The 21,594-nt window shown below is 36.7% G+C and overlaps 1 protein-coding gene across 7 annotated transcripts in view; it reads right to left on the bottom strand.

Moving 5' to 3' along the window:
• RPRD2 (regulation of nuclear pre-mRNA domain containing 2) overlaps positions 1 to 21,594 on the bottom strand; it is a 90,368-nt gene that overhangs the window by 53,205 nt on the left and 15,569 nt on the right. For all 7 annotated transcript variants that reach the window (XM_024570484.4, XM_045203702.3, XM_024570483.4 and 4 more), the window contains exon 2: positions 11 to 140. In XM_024570484.4, the coding sequence (XP_024426252.1) occupies positions 11 to 140 (130 nt within the window). The remainder of the gene's footprint in view (positions 1 to 10; positions 141 to 21,594) is intronic.

The raw sequence follows: 21,594 nt of genomic DNA, 5'->3' as shown, positions 1-21,594 counted from the left end.
ATTTACTTACTTCACTAGAGCAGCTGCTTCAGGAAGTACATCAGCAAATGATTCACGGAATATGATTGCGTTTTTCCTTTTACAGTTCTGTATAACATCATTGGCAAGGTAAAAGAGATTCAAACGGTGGGGATAGGCAGCTAGAGATAACAAAAAGACAATAAACAAAACCAAATGAGTCAATTTATAGTTAGGTCAACTTATTCCAAATGTTCTCAAACTGTGTACCTGCTATTGGATGGATGGGTGGATGGATGGATGGAGAAACAAATGAACTAATATGATCAACTTATTGAACTAGTGCCTAAAAACCTTGACTGCTTCAGGTTATGTTTTTGTTCAGAGTACTCCTTGAATAGATTTCTACTTCACTTTATAGATGCTTGGCACTAAAAAACTCATTAATTATGGAGAAGCTGAAGAAAAAACAAAATTGTCCTCCCAAACACTTGGGAAAATAAAAAATTGAATTGAAGCAGCTTAACTTGTTGCAAAAACACTAGGGCTTTAGAATCCAGTCAGAGAGTGACCTCAGGCAAATTCCTTAACCTTTTCTACATTATTATTGTAGATCAACCAGTCCAAATACCACTCAGATACATCTACTGGAAACAAGGTTCGGCTACTTCCATCACTAAGTGAATGTCCTGGGAAATAAGTAATTTGATCCCATAAACACATCTAGATCAACCTTTTTTAAAGGTCCATGACAAGGTCTAATCAATTTACTATCTGGAACCTTGAGCAATGCCACCCCAAGTTTTGTTGTTATCGTGGACAATTTTAATATCCACATGGATGGATGATGCATCATGTTTTCCAGTCTCCCAGTTTCTTGTTCTCAAATTCTGTAATCTCCTAGAACCACTCCTTTGTACATTTCAAAATCCCCCTTTCTGACCACAACCTTCCCACTTCCATTATATTTGTTCTTCAATTTCATCAAAATCTCAGTTCTTAATTTTCTTTGCAGGCTCTTCCAGTACTCAATTTTTTCCTCCATCAATTCCAGAATCTTTGACCCACTATTCAAGTCATTCTTTCATCAGAACTTTCATAGTATTTTCCTTCTCCCCTCAAATGTATTAGCCTTTCTAGCACATGTACTCAACGACCTTAAATCTAAATCAATCTGGATCAATCTAACCGAATGCCTTTACTACGAGTTTATTTCTGATCTTGTGTTCTGCTGAAGAAAAATTCTATCACCAGGAGGACTGAAAACGGCTGGGCCCTCACATGTTCCTAGTCTGGAATGTGTAGGAAGGTGCAGACCTTCTCCCATTTGCAATAAGAGCTATTTCAAATTTCTACCACTCTCATCAAGCTCCTATATTACCACATTCCTTCTCACGCTCTGGAGATAAACTTGCATACTATTTCACAGAGAGAACCTAAATCATCCGATGGGAATTATGTTCTCTCAAAAAATGTATCCACATTTAAACCCATCCAGATTAACTTAGGTGAGTCAGTTAAGGTCTTTCAGAATCAGGAATCTGAAAGAGTTTAATGTATTCACTGTCTCTACTTTAACTCTCATTAACTCCATAATTACAGAAGTTACTTTTTTTCTGTACTTAAAAAATGTAATTCTCGTCCTGGCTGGTGTGGCTCAGTGGATCGAGTGCTGGCCTGCAAACTGAAAGGTCGCTGGTTCGATTCCCAGACAGGGCACATGCCTGGGTTGCGGGCGAGGTTGGGGGTGTGTGAGAGGAAACCGATTGATATATCTCTCACACACTGATGTTTCTCTCCCTCTCTTCTTCTCTCCCTTCCCCTCTCTCTAAAAATAAATAAATAAAACCTTTAGGAAAAAAAGATTAAGAGAAGATGGTATGAGAGAAATTAATCTCTCATTCTTCCCTATTTAAAAAAAAAAGTAATTCTCTGTGCTAAAAAGCTTTATATAAATTATGCTATTTCATTTACATTACCATCACTCCACTCAAATAGCAATTACCCAAGTTACCAATACATTCCAACTTACTAAAACCCATTGGAAATTTTTTAAAATGTCATTTCTTTGTGGTTTTTGGCACACAGAATCATCTGTTACAGTAATTCCTCCTTCGGTTGCTGTCATAACCGTTCTCCTGATTTTCCTCCTCTCCCTGGTTCCTCCACATATACACATGTGGACATGTAGAGTCAGGCAGCTCTGCCTGTGATTATCCTGCTTTAAATGTCAACGCTCTCTGGTATTCTCCCCTGAGCACTATTCTCTATTCACCCATAGCATGGTGTTTTACTTCACATTTTAAGTCAAATAGTTCCATTCCTGACTCTATCACTCACTAGCTTTGGAGTCTTATGCATTACTTAACTCTTTTATATGTTACTTTCTTTTTCTTTGTAAAATGACAATTCCACTGGTTGATACAAGAATTAAATAATGTATGAAAAGCATTAAGGACAGTGCTTAGCACACAGAAAATGGAATGCTACCAGCATAATCATCCCTTCCATGCCCTTAACTACTACCACCTATGTAACCATGGTTCCCATATCCATATACATCAAGCCTGGAGTTCCTTTTACCAGTCAGTGCGAAGTCTCAGAGGCACCGTCAGCTTGAGTTTTCAATATTTGACTATTAATGGTCCCCCTCTTCCATCTGTTACTATTCTTATATTTAGTCAGAATTTTAGCAATCTTTTTTGACTCCTCCTTCTCCTTACCTGATGGTCACCCCCATTTGATAAATCTCCAAGTCTAGCCAATTTTGTCTCCAATAATGTCTATCAAATTTAACCCTCTCCTCCTTCTCTTCCTACTAAAGCCCTTTATAGGGTTCTTTACCTTTGACCTGGATTACCACTTCAACAGCCTCCTAACTGGTTATCTTGCCTCTAGATTTGGCCCCCTCAAATTTATTCCCTACATTGTTGCTAAATTCATCTAATATACAAACAATGTCCAGTTATTTCTCATATCGAATCTGTCAATGATTTCCAATGGCTTACTAGAAAATGCCCAGACATCTTAAGACTCCATTTATGATCTGGATTTTACCTTCTGTTCCAGTCTCATCTCTTCCCCTTCAAAATCAGAGTTCTATCTTTACTTAATTACAGTTCCCAGAAACCTTTCCCCTCTCTCTGTCTCTCAGAATTGTCCTTTTCTATGAAAACTCACTCTGAATAATCTTTAGTGTTTCCTACTTTTCCACAGGAAAATGTCAAAAAATTTAAATTTTATTCATGTCAGATTCTGACATTCTCCCTTTCATTGCTCAAAACAAATCACCCCCTAACTATTTTATTGCTACTTTTCCACAACGCAAAACCTCCACTCTAGCCAGAGCACTACGAAATTCAGGAGGAATGAGAGAAGTTGGCTGAGGTAGTCTGGGAAGATGCCTACAGGCAATGGCATTTAAGAAGGCCCATCCTGAATGTTTTCGAAATCCTCTATGCCCTAGTTCTTGCTCACCTGTCTAGCCTCAACTTCAGCCACTCTCTCCCTTACTTAAGACTCCAGTTTGGGGAACAACACTGTTCTCATCTCCAAACCCCATCTCCTTCCCTTGAAGTGTAACCCATTTCTATAGGCTAATTCTTTTCTTTCTTCAAGTCTCAGCTTACATCTCACATCTCCCCTGAAGCTTCCTCCACAAGTCTAAACCTTTAATGAACCCTGAACTTAACCTGTCAACACTTACTGCACTGCAGTGTACTTGTCTGCACCCTCCATTACAGTATAAACTCCTTGAAGGCTGGAAGTCTTTCTGTCTTGTTTATTGCCACATCTTCAATGTCTTATTCACTGTCTGATAGGTGTTCAATCAATACTAGTTAAATGTTTGATGAAGTTAAATTTTTTACAGCCAGGAAGGAAGGGGAAGAGCACTCCAGTGAGAACAAGTCATGAGCAAAGGTGCTGAGTAGGCCTGTACAACAAGTGCCTTTTGTTTTGGAGAAGGGAGCATTTAGGCTAGAATTTTTTTTTTTAAGATTTTATTTATTTATTTTTAGACAGAGGGGAAGGGTGGGAGAAAGAGAGGGAGAGAAACATCAATGTGTGGTTGCCTCTCATGGGCCCCCCCACTGGGGACCTGGCCCACAACCCAGGCACGCACCCCGACAGGGAATCAAACCAGTGAGCCCCTGGTTCACAGGCTAGTGCTCAATCCACCGAGCCACACCAGCCAGGGCTAGGCTAGAATTTTTAATTAGTTAACAAAGACTTATCACCTCTGTGTGCTAGGCACCGTTCTAAAGATGATACAAGTATTAACTGTTGTCTTTACAACACCCTTTGGTACTGTTATCTCCATTAATAACGTAGAATAAAGTGAACTGTCCAAAGTCACAGCCAATAAGTGGTAAAGCTGGGATTTAAATACAGTTTGGCTCCAGAGTCTACATTCTTAATCACTACCTGTCTGAGCAGGAAGGTTTGGGTGGAAGAACAGTGGGAGGGTAGGCAAACATGACAAATTCTGGTGGGACTTAAATAATGAGCTAAAAAGTTTTAGCCTTTTTTTCTGTGGCTAAGAGAAGCCATAAAAAGCTTTTATACAGAAGGGTGTTTTAGAAAAAGCAACAAATTATTTTATTGTTAGAAATAATAAAAAGAACTAATAACACTGCAAGGAAGGAGCCAGACAAATTCAGAAGTTAAAATACTCTGCAGGACAGTTGGTCCAGTCTTATCAACAACTCAATGGCATAAAATATACTGAAGAGATTAAGAGACTCCAGGAACATGGCAATCGGACGTAATTTTCTTGGGAATTGGATATGTTTGGACTAACTAGCTGTAAATGACATTTTTAGATCAACTGAAGAAATCTGAATGTGGTCTGGGATTAGATGAAATCATCAACTGTAAAAGAGGTAATTACAGAATGATCTCATGTTAGAAAAAAATCTGTACAAGACATCAGAAAGGCTATGGAATTAAGTTTTAACAGTACTGACATCTATTTTTTACCTTTTGCTTGCCTGTTTCCTAACTTTCTACAACACATATCTGCTGCTTCCAGAGTAATAGGTTATTAAAGAAATGTAATCTGGTTGTCTTAAAGTAATTTATATTTCAGCCTGGAACTCTTCTTTGAACTACAGACTCAAATAAATTGCCAACCCAACATCTTCTCTTGGATGCCTAATACACAGCTAAGACTCACCATGTGACCTGATTATGTCTTCCTCCAAACTGTCTACTCCTACAGTCTTCTCCATCTCAGTAAATGGCTTTTTTTCAACCCCAAACTTTGAGTCATTCTTGATTCCTGTCTTTCACACTCCATATCCAAACTCACAATACAGAATCTCACTAATACTACCTTTGAAATATACACAGACTTAGGAAATTACAAATACAGAAAAGACGAAGGCTAGAATAAACCATGTGGTGTTGGATTATAATTGGAAGTCTTGGTATGAACTCACAGTTTTATATAGAAAACATACAGTGGCTGAATACGCGTGTGCTCTTATGGGCATTTCTGTGTGTACACAAGACTATTTTCTAACTCTCTCAACTGAAAAGGCCTAGAAGTAGCCCTGGCTGGTGTGGCTCAGTGGATTGCGCCCTGGCATGTGGACAGAAAGGTTGCCAGTTCAGTTCCAAGTCAGGGCACATGCCTGGGTTGCAGGCCAGGTCCCCAGTTGGGGGCGAGGCAACAGATCAATGTATATCTCACACACTGATGTCTCTCTCTCTTTCTCCAAAAGAAAAGACCTAGAAGTAATAATGTCCCATTACTTAACCTCTAATTGGTTTCTAAGAGGAACCAGGGCTTCCTGGAGAAATGGTTGATTCCATATCAGGAAAAAAGTAAAGAACTTGGAACATGTACTATGAAGTTAAAAAGTGGTCAAAGAATAACATCAAAAGGACACAGACAATACCTTCAAGAGGTTCCTAGCAGCCAAACCTATGAAATGGACAAGTGTCAAAAAATAATAAATAATTATAACCCACTGAATAAAATAGCAATCCATGAATACATACCAATATAAATAAATAAATAAATAAATAAATAAATAAGGGAGAAAAGCCCTGCCTTATAATCAAATGACAACTAATAAATCTATAAGGAATGAGGTAATTTAAAAAATCAGCATGTGGCAACCATGGCAGTAAAAATTGACTTAAGCAACCATTATCAACAGATGCTAAAGCTAGTGAGAAAAAGTTTAATGTGGAACAGGATATTTACATAGTTGCAAACTAATTCCCCACAAAATACTCACTTTATAGTGGAGAAACCTGGCAAACACCATCTCAACCAACTGATAAAAGTTAATGTCACTATTAATGGGACAGATTGACATCATATTCCTCCAAATACAATGGGTTAAGAACACAGCATCACTTCTGTGGTATTTTTGCCCAAAACTAGATAACCTGAATCTACTAAGGAAACATCAGAAAAACACAAATTTATGGGTATCACACAAATTAATGGTCCATATTCTTAAAAAATGTCAAGGTCATGAAAGATAAGGAAAGACTGAAGAACTGTTTCAGATGAAGAAAACTAAAAAGACATGACAATTAATATGACCCTGGACCTTTGAAGATCATTATTAGGATAACTGGAAAAATTCAACCAGGGTCTATGGATTTTATGGTAGTATTACGTCACCGTTCATTTCCTGATTTTGGAGGCTGTACAGATCTTACAGTTGTTAATGTATTAAGTTATGCCTCCGCAAAATGTGTATGTTCAAGTCTTAACCCTCAATATGACTATATTTGCAGATAGGACCTATAAGGAGGTAATTAATGAGGTCATAACAGTAGGGCCTTCCAAGAAGATAAGAGCATCTTTGTCTTCAGTAGAAGAGACAGAAGAGACCTCCTCACCCTCAATCTCACCACGTAAGGACACGGTAAGCAGGAGGCCATCTACAACCAAGAGAGAGAATTTTCACCAGGAAATGAACCCTGTCAGACCTTGATCTTGGGCTTTCCATCCTCCAGCAGAACTGTGAGAAAATAAACTTCTGTTGTTTAAGACACAAACACACAGCTTGTGGTATTTTGTTATGGCATCCCAAGCTTATTAATACAATTATATAAGGAGAATATGTGTAGGAAATAGTGAAGTATTAAATATGGCATTGTCTGCATCATACTCTCAAATAGTTCAGAAAAATAGTATGTGTATATGCCTGTGGGTGTATGTATGTGTGTATATGCAGAGGGCAATATGGTAAAGCAAATACAGTAAGACATTAATTACTGGGGAATCTGGGTGAAAGGTACACAGGAGGTCTTGTAATATATTGAAACTTTAAATTTGGAATCACTAAAAAAAAATAATAAAATTGTTTTAGACACACAGACTCCAGCCCTGTCTAGGTGGCTCAGGTAGATGGAGCATCGTCCTGTACACCAAAAAGTTGTGGGTTTGATTCCCAGTCGGGGTGTGGAGAGGAGACAACTGATTGATATCTCTCTCTCTCAAATCAATTAAAAAACATATCCTCAGGTGAGGATTGAAAATATACACATAAAAATAAAAAAATACACAGACTCCAACTACTACTTATCACTGCTTCCTGGTCTGAGTCATAATCACCTTTTGCTAAAATTATTGTAGTAGCCTCCTAACTGGTTCCCCTGTTTCTACCTTTGTTTGCCCTACTTCAGTCTTATCTCAACTCAGAAGAGCAATCCTTTTAAAATAGAAATATGATCATATTACTCCATTGCTTAAATCCCTTCAATAATGGCTCCCTTCCTTAGTCAAAGTAAAGCTCAAAGTCTTTATAATGGCCTGTAAATCCTAAACAATCTGGCTCCCCTTATCTTTCTGATCCCTGTTCTGGTCAGCATTTACTCCATTCCAGCCACTCTGGCCACCGTGCTGCTGCCAAGACCTACCACACACACACCTGGTATACTCCCTGCCTCCAGGTCCTTTAAGCTTCCTGCTGCCTCTGCCTGGAACGTTCTCTTCCCATATAGTCTCACGGTTTATTCTCTCATCACCTTTAAATATCTGCCTAATATCACTTTCTCAGTGACTTCCTGTACTTCCTTGACCAGGAAAAGTACAACACCAAGTCACTAACACTCCTATCATCCTCCCTTATTTCCCCACATAATATGTAATTTCCCAATATACTACAGAATTTACTTATCTTTTTTATTTTATTTTTTTGCCTATCTACCCCATGAGAATATAAGCCTCACGAGGGGAAGGATTTTTGTCAGTTTTGTTTACAGCTGAATTCTCAGCACCTAGGACCATGCCTAACATAACAGGTTTTTGTAGCTGTTTTTTTGAATGATAAATTAGAAAAAGAAAAGAAAAATACAATGAAAAGAGGAAAAGGAATGAAGAATAATGAATAGTTTTCTATTCAGTTTAGTTAATAATCCAATACGGCAGCTGGTTTCTGTGTAATTATACAGAATACAAAGGGACTAGACTTTATCTGAGGTACAGTTAGGTATTCTAGGGGCTGCTGCAGAAGTTAATCTAGATGTAAAACCAGTGTTCTCACAACAGCAATTCCTCAACAGTCTAGAAACTAAGTACTTAACCCTGTTTTTCTCATTATGAAGAAGGGGAAAGAGACTGACAGTAGGAGAAGAAGCACTACTGATTTAAGCTTAAGTAACTCCAAAACTAAACAGTTAACCTGGTGGCAGAAAGGTTAAATAATTTTTTAACTTGAATTATTATTTAATATTTTATGTCTGCCCTGCCTGCTCCAAAGATGGGTTGAGGGAGCTGATATAATACAGAAAGTGTTTCAACATGAGTGTTTTTTCAATCATAGACAACAAGCATTATGGTACAATGGAAAGGGCAGAACACGACAGTCAGAAGACCTAAGTTGTAACCCTTGAGAACAGTAATTTTCATTAGCTTCCATCTGACTTCATTTGTAAAGCTAAGATGTTGAAAGGAAAAACAAAATGAAGAAAAGGCCCCATGGACAAAAATGTTATTTATAATTATACAAAACCTAGAATACCCTAAAGAATAACAATAGGGAAATAGTGAACTAAAGGTACATCTGTATTATGTAGTTGACAAGTGTCTGTAAATAACAGGAAGATGCTTGCATTAGTTAGTGAAAAACATAGGAAAGAAAATGTTAATTTCCATAAATAAAATTGGATGATTATTTTCTAAATTTCCCATAATTATAATGCAATGTTATATGATTTTTATATTAAAGAGAAAGTATATAAAATAAATGATTTGTAATACATTATCTAGAATATATCCTCTGGCTTTAATATCCCATAGTTAAATAAATATTTGTGAGGACATTTAGTACAAATAATGGTAGTGTCATGAAAATATTTAGGAAAGAAAAATTACACCTTCTCCCAAAGAATCCATATCTTCTCTTTATTAAATCTGCCAACTTCCTTAAAATTACTTAGTTGCTTTGCTGAGGGTAACAAAAATAATTACCTGGATAATTACCTACTATATCAAGGTGTGACAAAGAACATTCTTGTTACTACAGAGAAAACCTGAGTACCACACTGCTCCATCACAACGTGAGGATCATCACATAGCATGCACACCGGGACACTGTGAGAGTTAACAGTGTGTTGATAACCTCAGGACATGAGGTCACCTATATGTAGTGCTGAGCTAAGACCCTTGGTGAACCTAAGCTGAATATATATAAGTAGTTTCTAAGGCTCCTCTCAGAGCTAAAGTACAGCTTTCTTGCTCTTTTTATGAACTTAAACTACTGAACAGTGTTGTACTGAATAGAATCAAGGTGCTTATTTTGTTTACTATTTTTTTAAAAATGAGTACCTTAATATTTTGTTCAAGAGCTCAGATTTACAATTACGTTTATCTAGGAAAAGATTAATCAACAAACTTAAAATGTATCTGAAACTCCCTCTTGAGGAGGTGTTCTTGTTGAGACTGGGAAACAATGTACTAACTCTGTGATGTGATGTTGTGGTTTTGAGAACCCTGGCACTACTGTCTGTATCACCCCCCAAAACCAAAAGTCTTATGTTAGTATCACATGCTCCATAAAATGAATTACAAAGAATATCCCAACAAAGAAATTACAGATCTCAAGAACTATAGGTTAATCTTAGTCATATCAGATTTACATTTACCTTACAAGAATTCACCCATAAGTATTGAGCAAGAGTTTAAGAACAAAAACAACAAAGTTAAACAAATGTTTAGGGACAAAGGCACTTAAATTTCAGAAAGAAATTGGAGGCCACAGAGAAATATTGACTAATGAAGACCTGGAAGAAATAGTAAGATTGTATTTACAAAGATGAAGAGAAACAGGAGAACCAGCAAGTTTGAATCCCCCTAAACTCACTGGTGTTCCAAGCATCACAATATTCGATTGATTTAATTTCTGAATGATCCACTCTATGGAATTATATGATACCAGTTACAGTATACATCATACATATACATGTATATGTCTGTACAAGGTTGACCAAAAATGTACGAATATTATAATTAGTGAACAGTTTTAAGGCTAATCTTTTGCCTTAACTAGTGATTTTAGAACATGAGTCACAAATAAAATAACTTTCATGTACATCAAATGAGCCACATCTAAACTAAAAATTTCAAAGTTCTCCTAACATTTATAAGGTCTCAACTCATAAGTTCTTTAAATAATTTGCCACTCAGAACATTGATTAAATATTGCTATATATAATTATCTAGAAATCTACTAAATCTAAATGTTCCCTAATTCTAAACAGAAAACTGTTCAGTGTTATTAATGATCTGTGAAGAGTCAAAGAAACTTAGAATCTAAATATCCACCAATAGTGGAGTTGGTTTATTCAATTCACAAAATTTATGTAACCATTAATCAACTATGAGGTCCATACAGAAAAGAAAAATGGGCTACATACTGAAAGTGAAGAAAAAAGGTATGTTACCCTTGACTCTTGCTTCCCCTTATTTTTTACATCTTGTGAGTCCTCCTTCCTTTATTAATTACTGCATTTTTCTCAATTTAAGAAGCCATTGTTAGTTCACTTTGTTCATTAGATTCTTTTTTAAAATTTTTTTAAAATTTTTATTGTTATTCAATTACAGTTGTATGCCTTTTTAGATTCTACATGTAAGTGAAGTCATATGGTATTTGTCTTTCTCTGACTGGCTTATTTCACTCAGCATAAAGTTCTCCAGGTCCATCCATATTGTCACAAAAGGTAAATTTTTCTTTTTTATGGCTGATTAGTATTCCATTGTATAAATGTTCCATAGTTGCTAACAAGCAAATACAGATAGACCTGTCCATGAGATCTGTCTCATAGACAGAGAGCAGGATGACAGCTAACGGGGGGGGGGGGGGGGTGGTGCGGAGAGGGGAGAAATTGAGCAAAAACAAAAAAGGACTCATGGACATGGACAACAGTATGGTGATTGTGGGAGGTGGGAAGCAGGGGGTTAAAGGGGAATAAATGGTAATGGAAAAAAAACACAATAAAAAAAAAAGAAAACCATTTTTTGGCTAGGTAGCTCAACTGATTAATGTGTCGTCCCTATACACCAAGGTTGTGGGTTCAATTCCTGGTCAGGGCACATACAAGAATCAACCAATGAATGCATGAATGAGTAGAACAACAAACTGATGTCTCTCTCTCTCTCTAAAATCAATGAATAAAAAAATTTTTTTTAAAGAAACCAATTTATAACATGCAACATTTTATACACCACCAAGAAATTTTTTTTTAAATTTTTTATTGTTATTCAAACCACCAAGAAATTTTAAAAAGTACTTCCATCAACTATGAAATGCAAATTTCAAATATATTAAAACGTGAAAAACAATGTGCATCTTAGAATTGATAAAATACACAGTTTATAATTCGTTCTCTCTCTTCCCACTCTTTTTGCCTGCACCTTACTTCAGTTTCTCATCATTATTAGAACAAACCTAATAAATGATCTCTGCCTCTAGTTTCACCACTCTTCAATGCAGTCTCCAGATTGCTGGGAATTTATCACATAGATATACTTGCCCCTATGTACAAAGACTATATAAATATATTCTTTGCAGCACTATTTCCAACAAAAGTCTGGAAATACCCTAGAAGTCCATTAAGAGGGACTTGGCTAAATAAATTATGTTACCTCCACCCCACTGAATTATATACACATAACTATAAAAAAACACAAGGACATTCTCTATCTCATCTAGCTCTATCTCCAAGATATAAAGTGAAACACAGGGTATAATTGGTCCAGCATGCTATATGCGTATGAAACTACAAACAAGCATATACTTTATATTCATAAAGAATAATTCTGTAAATATATACCAGAAACTGCTAACTGTGATACCTCTATAGAAGGAAACCAAAAGATCATGAGAGACAAGGAGAGTCACGATAGAGGAGCTTATTTTTTATATTTGTACACTTTTTGAAATTTAACCTGGGCAAATATTTATTCAAAATAATATAAAAATTAAAAAGTAAACATCCCTATGCCGCTACATTTTATGTCCATCCTTGATACTGCTAACAACATGTACATGGATACTGTACTATTCACTCAGAGTTGAAAATACTCATTTGCAAATGTCTCTCCACCAGGCCATGAACTCTTTCACATAGTGGCTTTGTGTCTCAATGAGAATCAGCTACCTAGCAGGTACACAATAAATATCTTCTACTGGGTAAATAAATACTAACCAAGCTCTTCCTTCTAAGATCACCCTCATCCAGGGAGCATTTGAGATCTTATTTCCCAGCATCTCATTGGTTTGGCTCAAATAAACTCTAATGTTTGGACGTTTTTACGTTGACATTGTCTATCTGTGAATCGCTTGCTTTTCCTTTGAAATCCCAGACCCCTGCTGCTTCTCCTTTGTCTGAAATGGCATAGTATTTACTATGCCATCTCAAATGTCCAATGCATCTTTGGGTCTCATAATCTTATCGCACCCTAACATATACATTCATAATACATTTTGAACATTTTCTCCTGTTAAAACAATGAATAACTAGTCTACTGCCATATTACCCTGAACACTCCTGATCTTGCCTGATCTCAAAAATAATAAATAACTAACTAAATAAAAACAAAATCACCCCCATACTCCAAACTACCTGCTTCTCTCTCCTATTAGTTACTCTAATATTTTGGGTCCCCTAGATAATACGAAGCAATGATCTAAGACAGAGGTGTCCAACCTGTGGCTCCTGGGCTGCATTTGGCCCAGGATGGCTATGAATATGGTCCGACACAAAATCGTAAATTTCCTGAAAACATTATGAGATTTGTTTTGTATGTGTCGCAATGTCATGTATACACTCTCACTATTTGTGCGCACGTGTGCACAATCACGCCTTACTCATGTCATTGCTATTTTGCAGCACCTACATTTGCAAGCAACTATTTTCAAGAATGAAACACACTAAGAGTAAAATTAGAACCAAAATGTGATGAACACCTTGAGAACTCACTGAGAATTGCAACTACTTCTATCAAACTAGATATTGATGCACTAGTTTCTCAAATACAACCAAAGGATTGCCAGTTAGATTCCCAGTTAGGGCACATGCCTGGATTGTGGACCAGGTCCCCAGTGGAGGGCACATAGGAGGCAGACACACATTGATATTTCTCTCCCTCTCTTTCTTTTTCCCTCCCTTCCTCTCTCTCTAAAAATAAATGAAATCTTAAAAAAAAAAAACCACCCCACTAGTTTTATGTTGCCCTCTTTTCTTTTACTTTTATAATAAAAAATTAAAAAATCAGTGATGTCTTATTACTTAGATATATAACATTTTCTGTATTAGTGATCACAAACTTGGGACCTACTCAACAATTTTAAAAGATTATGGAAAGGAAGTTAACATAGAGACGTCCAGCAAAGATGAAGGCGTTGGTAGATGCAGTTTGCTACCTCACACAACCAAAAGAACAACAACAAAAAACTTAAAAACAAAAAACAACCAGAACTGACAAAATATCAAACTGTATAGAAGTCCAACAACCAAAGAGTTAAAGAAGAAACATTTATCCAGACTGGTAACAGGGGCAGAGATGGACAGCTGGGGTGGGAAGGATGCACAGCAAGCTGGCAGCTGGAGGACGGGGTGGTCTCACATCCTCCTGGTGCAGATAAACCAGGAGGAACATCTGGGGAATAAGACAGACCGCACAACCCAGGGATCCAGTGTGGGGAAAGAAAGCCTTAACACCTCTAACTGTAAAAACCTGTGGGGGTTGAAGCGGCAGGAGAAACTCCCAGTCTCACAGGAGAGTCTGTTGGAGGGACCCATGGGGCCCCTAATAGTACAAAAACCCACCCACTTGGGAATTAGCACCAGAAAAGACCCAATTCGCTTGTGGGTAGTGGGGAAAGTGATTGAAAGCAGGGTGAGAGCCGAGCAAGTGGCATTGTTCCCTCTCGTACCCCTCCCCTGTGTACAGTGCCACAACACAGTCAAGTGGGTTGCCTGCCCTGGTGAATAGCTAAGGCTTCACCCCTTACAAAGTTACAGGGGTGGAGATAAAAAATTATGGCCCAAATGAAAGAACATGCCCTGGCTGGTGTGGCTCAGTGGATTTAGCACTGACCTGCAAATCAAAGGGTCTCTGGTTAGATTCCCAGTTAGGGCACATGCCTGGGTTGCAGACCAGGTCCCCAGTGGAGGGCACAAAGGAGGCAGACACACATTGATGTTTCTCTCCCTCTCTTTCTCCCTTCCTTCCCCTTTCTCTAAAAACAAATGAAATCTTTAAAAAAAGAGAGAGAAAGAAAGAACAGATCAAAACTCCAGAAAAAGAACTAAGCGACAAGGAGACAGACAACCAACCTATCAGATGCAGAGTTCAAAACACTGGTATTCAGGATGCTCACAGAAATGGTTGAGTACAGACACAAAATAGAGGAAGAAGTGAAGGCTATGCAAAATGAGATAAGGAAAAAGATACAGGGAACCAACAGTGAGGGGAAGGAAACTGGGACTCAAATAAACAATGTGGACCAGAAGGAAGAAATAAACATCCAAATGGAACAGAATGAAGACACAAGAACTCAAAAAAATGAGGAGAGTCTCAGGAACCTCTGGGACAACTTTAAACATTACAACATCTGAATCATAGGGGTGCCAGAATGAGAAGAGGAAGAGCAAGAAATTGAAAATTTATTTGAAAAAAATAATGAAGGAAAACTTCCCCAATCTGGTGAAGGAAACAGACTTCCAGGAAGTCCAGGAAGCTCAGAGAGTCCCAAAGAAGTTGGATCCAAGGAGAAACACACCAAGACACATCATAATTAAATTACCCAAGATTAAAGATAAAGAGAGAATCATAAAAGCAGCAAGAGAAAAGGAGAGAGTGACCTACAAAGGAGTTTCTGTAAGACTATTAGCTAATTTCTCAAAAGAAACCTTGCAGGCAAGAAGGGGCTGGAAAGAGGTATTCAAAGTGATGAAAGACAAGGACCTCCATCCAAGATTACTGTATCCAGCAAAGCTATCATTTAGAATGGAAGGGCAGATAAAGTGCTTCCTAGAGAAAGTCAAGTTAAAGGAGTTCATCATCACCAAGCCCTTGTTATATGCAATGTTAAAGGGACTTATCTAAGAAAAAGATGATCAAAACTATGAACCATAAAATGACAACAAACTCACAATTATCAACAACTGAACCTAAAAACCAAAAACAAACTAAGCAAACAACTAGAACAGGAACAGAATCACAGAAATGGCGATCACATGTAGGATTATCAGCGGGGATGGGGTGGGAGAGAATGGGGGAAAACATACATAGAATAAGAAGCGTAAATGGTAGGTACAAAACAGACAGGGGGAAGTTAAGAACAGTATAGGAAATGGACAAGCCAAAGAACTTATATGTACAACCCATGGACATGAACTAAGAAGGGGGGGGCGGTATGCTGGAGGGGGGAAGAGTGCAGGATGGAGGGGGATAAGGGGAGAAAAAAGTGGGACAACTGTAATAGCATAATCAATAAAATACACTAAAAAGAAAGAGTATCGAAAGAGCTGCTACATAATTAGGGTTATTATGTTATGACTTTTTTGCTTATCTGTGGTGGTGGATATCACAAAAATTATGCATAATCCTTTTCTTTGCTCATAAATTTTTGTTAGTGTTTGTGTATTTAATGTATGCCCCAAGAAAACTCTTCTTCCTATGTGGCCCACAGACACCAAAAGGTTGGACACTCCTGTTCTAAGATGTGAAGAAGGAATATTTTACTGCCATTCCTTCTTAACCAAGTCCATCTTCTATAAGTCTGTATTACAGAGTCTTAAACCCCCACCAAGGCTCTTTTGTAGCATGTAGTCTTTCAAATTTGACCTTATTTCACTAATATAAAAATGCTTATGAAAACAGGAATATCAAATAAATAATGTAATCTGCCCCTCTACGGTGCTAAGAACAGTCCTGTCTCAAATCCACACATCAGAATTCTGATTCCTTTCAGAGGATTGTATAGCAGAAAGAAAATGGAAATTGGCCCCAGATCAACATCAATTCAAATTCTACCTCAATGACTAACTTGGTTATGACCTTGAGTAAAATTGTATGTCACCGCTTTGGCCGGTATAGCTCAGTGTCTAATTAAGCACAGGCTGCAAACCAGGGGGTCACTGGTTTGATTCCTGGTCAGGGCACATGCCTGGGTTGTGGGCCAGGTCCCTGGTGCAGGGTACACGGGAGGCAACCGCACATTGATGGTTCTCTCCCTCTCATTCTCCTTTTCTTTCCCTCTCTCTAGAAATGAATAAAGTCTTAAAAAAAAAAACAAAACCAGAGAACTAAAAAAAAATTTATGTCACCAAGCCTTAATTTGCATATATTAAAGTAAATATATACACTCAAAAGACTTTTGGAAGGAATAAATAATATATGTTAACCATCTGTTTTTAGTCTCTGTTATAGAGCAAATCAAATACTTCATTGACAGTTGTTTTCTCCCAGTTTTCCTTTCTTCTAAGTTACTATATATCCAGATGAGTACAAGGAGAGAATGCCATCCATTTAAACTAATCTAAATTAAGATATGTGTGACAATAGTTTCTTCCTCTTTAACTCTGGACTCTGAAAATAGGGAGAAAAAAGACTTTATGATTCTCAGCTCCTCCAATCCCCAGACTCCCTTGCTCTGTTCTGGTTCCTAACATCCAGGAAGCCTGTGAAACATCTAAGCTGCATGCCCCCCTAACCCCACCGCCCCACATCAGCAGCCCAGTCACTTGGGAATCCTAGTCTTCAAAGAACTCTTAGAGTTTCAAGCCAACTGTTTCTTTTGAGCTGTTCTCAGAAATGGCCTGCCTACAATAATTACTGATAAGTACAGAGATTTACATGAGTTATTTAACTATGCAGAGTAATAACTATGCACATATCGTATAATCAGCAAAATGTTCTTAAAAGTTGATTATAATCAAAACTCTGTTCAGGCATAACACAAAGCTGTTTGCTCATGAATTTAAAAAATTGCTCGTACTATTCCTTCCAACTAAAATCACCTTACTCTTGTCCTTTCATTTATTTGAATTCTCATCTCAAAACCCAAGTCAAATGAAAGCTCTTGAAACCACTTCCATTTTTCCATCCTTTGAACTCATGCTGTTCTTAGGTTTAATACCATGCAGTGTTTCACACATTCGGTTCTCCTTGGCTAGATTGTAAAGTATTTAAAAACAGACTTACATGTTTTACTTCTTTTCTATCTTCCATGGTACCAACTATGAACTAGCTTTCTAATATGTATTTTGTTGACTGCCTGCCTGCCGTGGTCTAACTTAAGGCCAATAAAAGCAGATTATTCTTTTTCATCTTTGGTAAGTATCGGCACAAGATAACTGTTTATTATTTACTTACATCAATGAAGGGAAATACTAGTGTAGCTAATTCAACCAAATTAATTCCCAAAACATTTCCACTGAACATTTGAAATATATCGCATCAATTTTTTAAACAAATTTACCTTGGTAATTATACGCTTAAACTTCTATCATGATAATCTGTCTACCTCTGTATACCTTATACTTCTCTAGTAGGTAAGGAAGATTCTGCAAAGAGTAGAAAAGGATGACTTGCAAGAAAACAATACATTAACCAGGGTGTCATTTGACATTTCAACATCAATACCACCACCACCATTACACTACCACCAAAGCATATCTGAGACCAGGAGTTGTAAAATTATACATTTATAAAAAACTTAGGAGAATTCGTTTCCATAAAACTTTATATATAATGTCAGCTAATCAGCTGTCACAGTTGGATATTGTGCCCTGACCTTTTTCTCAATCTATCTAGCTAATAAGTAAAGTCTCCAAGAAGCAGTATAGTATGGCTTGGTACACTAGTTCCCAAAATTTGGCTGAGGCCTGTGATGAAATTTCCACTGATTTGCAGAAAAATGAGACAATTAAAAACATAGCTTATCCTTCCTAAAGTAAAAATGTATCCACATTAAGGGATTATTTTTATCTTCTTCCTAGTTTTCTAATAATTAAGGGTATGCTTATGAACTGATAGTAACAAGTTTAATGTCCTTAGCTAGCAATACAATCAATCCCATTTCAGCACCCTTGCTTCTTTATTTTCTTTTTTTTTAATTTTTAAAAATGATTTTATTTATTTATTTTTTAGACAGAGGGGAAGGGAGGGAGAGAAACATCAATGGGTAGTTGCCTCTCGTGCACCCCGTACTGGGGACCTGGCCTGCAACCCAGGTATGTGCCCTGACTGGGAATTGAACCTCTGACCTTTTGCAGGCCAGAACTGAGCCATACATACCAGCCAGGGCAATTTTTTATTTATTTAAACTGACTGGTCCATGTCTAGAAACTACTAGTTCAATGGACCTTCTCTGACCTTGATTCACTGGGAGCTACCAAAATAAATGCACTATAAGACATTCGCACAACGGAATACTACTCAGTCTTTAAAAAAAAAAGATATTTACCATTTGTTACAGTATGGATGGATCTGGAGAACATTATGCTAAGTGAAATAAGTCAGTCAGAGAAAGACAAATACATGATTTCACTCATATGTGGAATCTAATGAACAAACTGAACTAACAAGGAAAACAGACTCATAGATGGAAAGCAGGATGACAGCTAAGGGAGGCAGGGGAGCTTAGGGGTGAAGGGTTTGAGTAAAGAAGAAAAAAGGACTCATGGACATGGACAACAGTGTGGTGATTCCTGGGGGAGGGGGCTTAAGGTACTAAATGACAATGGAAAAAATACAAAAAAAAAGATTAAAAAAATAAATGCATACTTAAATACTTCATCTGATTAGTCTGCTTTTTACAATCAATAACTAGGTTGTTTTAACTGTGCTGGGAGAATTCCCTTTTTGAGATTAAATGGACCCATGAACTGTACATCAAAAAAAAAAAAAAAAAAAAGCAAGCAGCAGCAGTAGCGAATAGGATGTATTTCATTTATCTCAAGAATGCAAGGGTGAGTTTACCTTACAAAATCTATAAATATCATTCACTATATTTACAGAATAACTTGATAAAATTCAGAGTCCATTTAAATGTATACTGTTAGCAAATAATTTCCTTGTTAAAAAATAAAAAGGAATCACATAACCTGATAAAGAACTTTTAAAAACGAAGAGTGAGATTCCATAAAGAGAAGACTACCATAATTTCCTTGTTAAAAATAAAAAGGAATCACATAACCTGATAAAGAACTTTTAAAAACAAAGAGTGAGATTCCATAAAGAGAAGACTACCATAATATCAGATCAGTTCTTCCAAACTGATCAGTAGTTTCAATATTATTCCAGTCCAAATCCTAACAGAATACTATATTAAGGAATTTGACAAGTGTATTTTCCATTTTATATGAAGTATAAACACATACATGATCACACAAGTGTGGCTAGGAAACTGACTGGGTCTGAGGCCTTTTTCAGGTTTTCTACGTCTTGAGCCAGTACAATTAATATCTTCATGAAGATTTTCTCAATTTTCTTGAGGCTTTCAACATTATTAATGTAAAGTTCAACGTGTATTTGTTTGTAATTTTTAAAAAATCTTATGTCTATAGGTAATCCTATAAAGTCTATAGTCCTTTTTTCTTTAAAGATATTATTTATTTTTAGAGAGAAGGGAAGGGCGGGAGAAAGACAGGGAGATAAACATCCATATGTGACAGAAACATTAATCATTTGTTTCTTGATGCCCCTAACTGGGGACCTGGCCCACAACCTGAGCCATGTGCCCTGACTGGGAATCAAACCTGCCAACTTTTGGTTTGTGGGATGACACTTGACCCAGTGAGCCACACCAGTCAGGGCAGGTAGTTCTCTTTTAAGAATACACTGAGTAAACAAAATATGATTATACACATAAGCATCTCTTACACATAATACAAGGCAATATTAGTCTTAAAAAAAAAAGACAGAAACTGACATATGCCATAATATGCATGAACCTTAAAGAGGCAATATGTTAATTGAAATAAGCCAGTCACAAAAGGACAATGCTGTATGACTCCACTTACATGAGCTACTTAGAATAGTGAAATTCATAGACAGAAAGTAGAATGGTAGTCGCTATGGACTGAGGGATGGTAGGAAATGGGAGTTACTGTTTAATGGGTACAGGCTTTCAGTTTAGGAATATGACAAAATTCCGGAGACGGGTGGCGGTGATGGTGGCACAACATTGTTAATGTGCATGAGAAACTGTTCGTAATGAGACTGTGCATACAGAAGAAGAACAAGATGGAGGGCAACTTACTTCTCTTCATTTTATAACACGTGTATTATTTAAGTTTTATGTATCATGTACTTTAATAATACAGTAGTTTAAAAAACAAACTAGTTAAAATGGCTCCCTAATATACTGAAGTGACTCTCACTTGAAAGCAAACCTCCCTTAACTACAGGACCCACCGCAACTACCTTCTCATTTCTTACCTTCCCTTTTCAAATATTTGGAACTGTCTACTATAATGGCCAGATATCTTCTCGCTTCCTCATCTACCATTCGTGATTTATTTTTTAAAAAAGAATTTTAGTCACTTAATATTGAATATACAAAGAAAGTATACAACTTATTAGTTGACATTCTTCTATAAAAAAGTTTTCCTTTTGTCCCTCCCTATTCTCTTTCTTTTGTTTTAATGAATATCATTATGGATTTGGATTTTTTTCCTTCCATCATTACTGTCATTATTCTTTATAATGTGCAAATGTCCCACATTTTGTCAGTAAAATCTCTTTTGAGTCAACTTTTATCTCCTTTTGATGCAATCTCTTTCATCTTTGAGTACCTTCTTTGCGCTCTGGCCCAAGATGTTTGTTCCATGGCCCTGATGTTTTCTTAACAGGAAGATTTTTATAAACTACTAATTCAATCTGGTATTTACAGAACTATTCAAATTTTCTAATTCTTCTTGGACCACTACTAGCTTTTCAAAGGTATTTATCCATTTCATCTGAATTTTCAAATTCATTGACACAACTGTTCACATAATTTTTCATTTTATACTTAATTTGTAGATAGGCCTCCTTTTCCATTCCTAATATTGTTTAATTTATGCTTCCTCTTTAGGTTTACTTTTTACTAAGCTTTTTTTGAAGAAGTTTTGTCTTTATTGATTTCTATTATTTTTACTTATTCTTTGCTCTTA

The sequence above is a fragment of the Desmodus rotundus genome, chromosome 12 (assembly GCF_022682495.2).
Source record: "Desmodus rotundus isolate HL8 chromosome 12, HLdesRot8A.1, whole genome shotgun sequence".
NCBI classification, from domain to species: Eukaryota; Metazoa; Chordata; class Mammalia; order Chiroptera; family Phyllostomidae; genus Desmodus; species Desmodus rotundus.
This window is presented reverse-complemented; position numbering and strand designations above follow the sequence as displayed.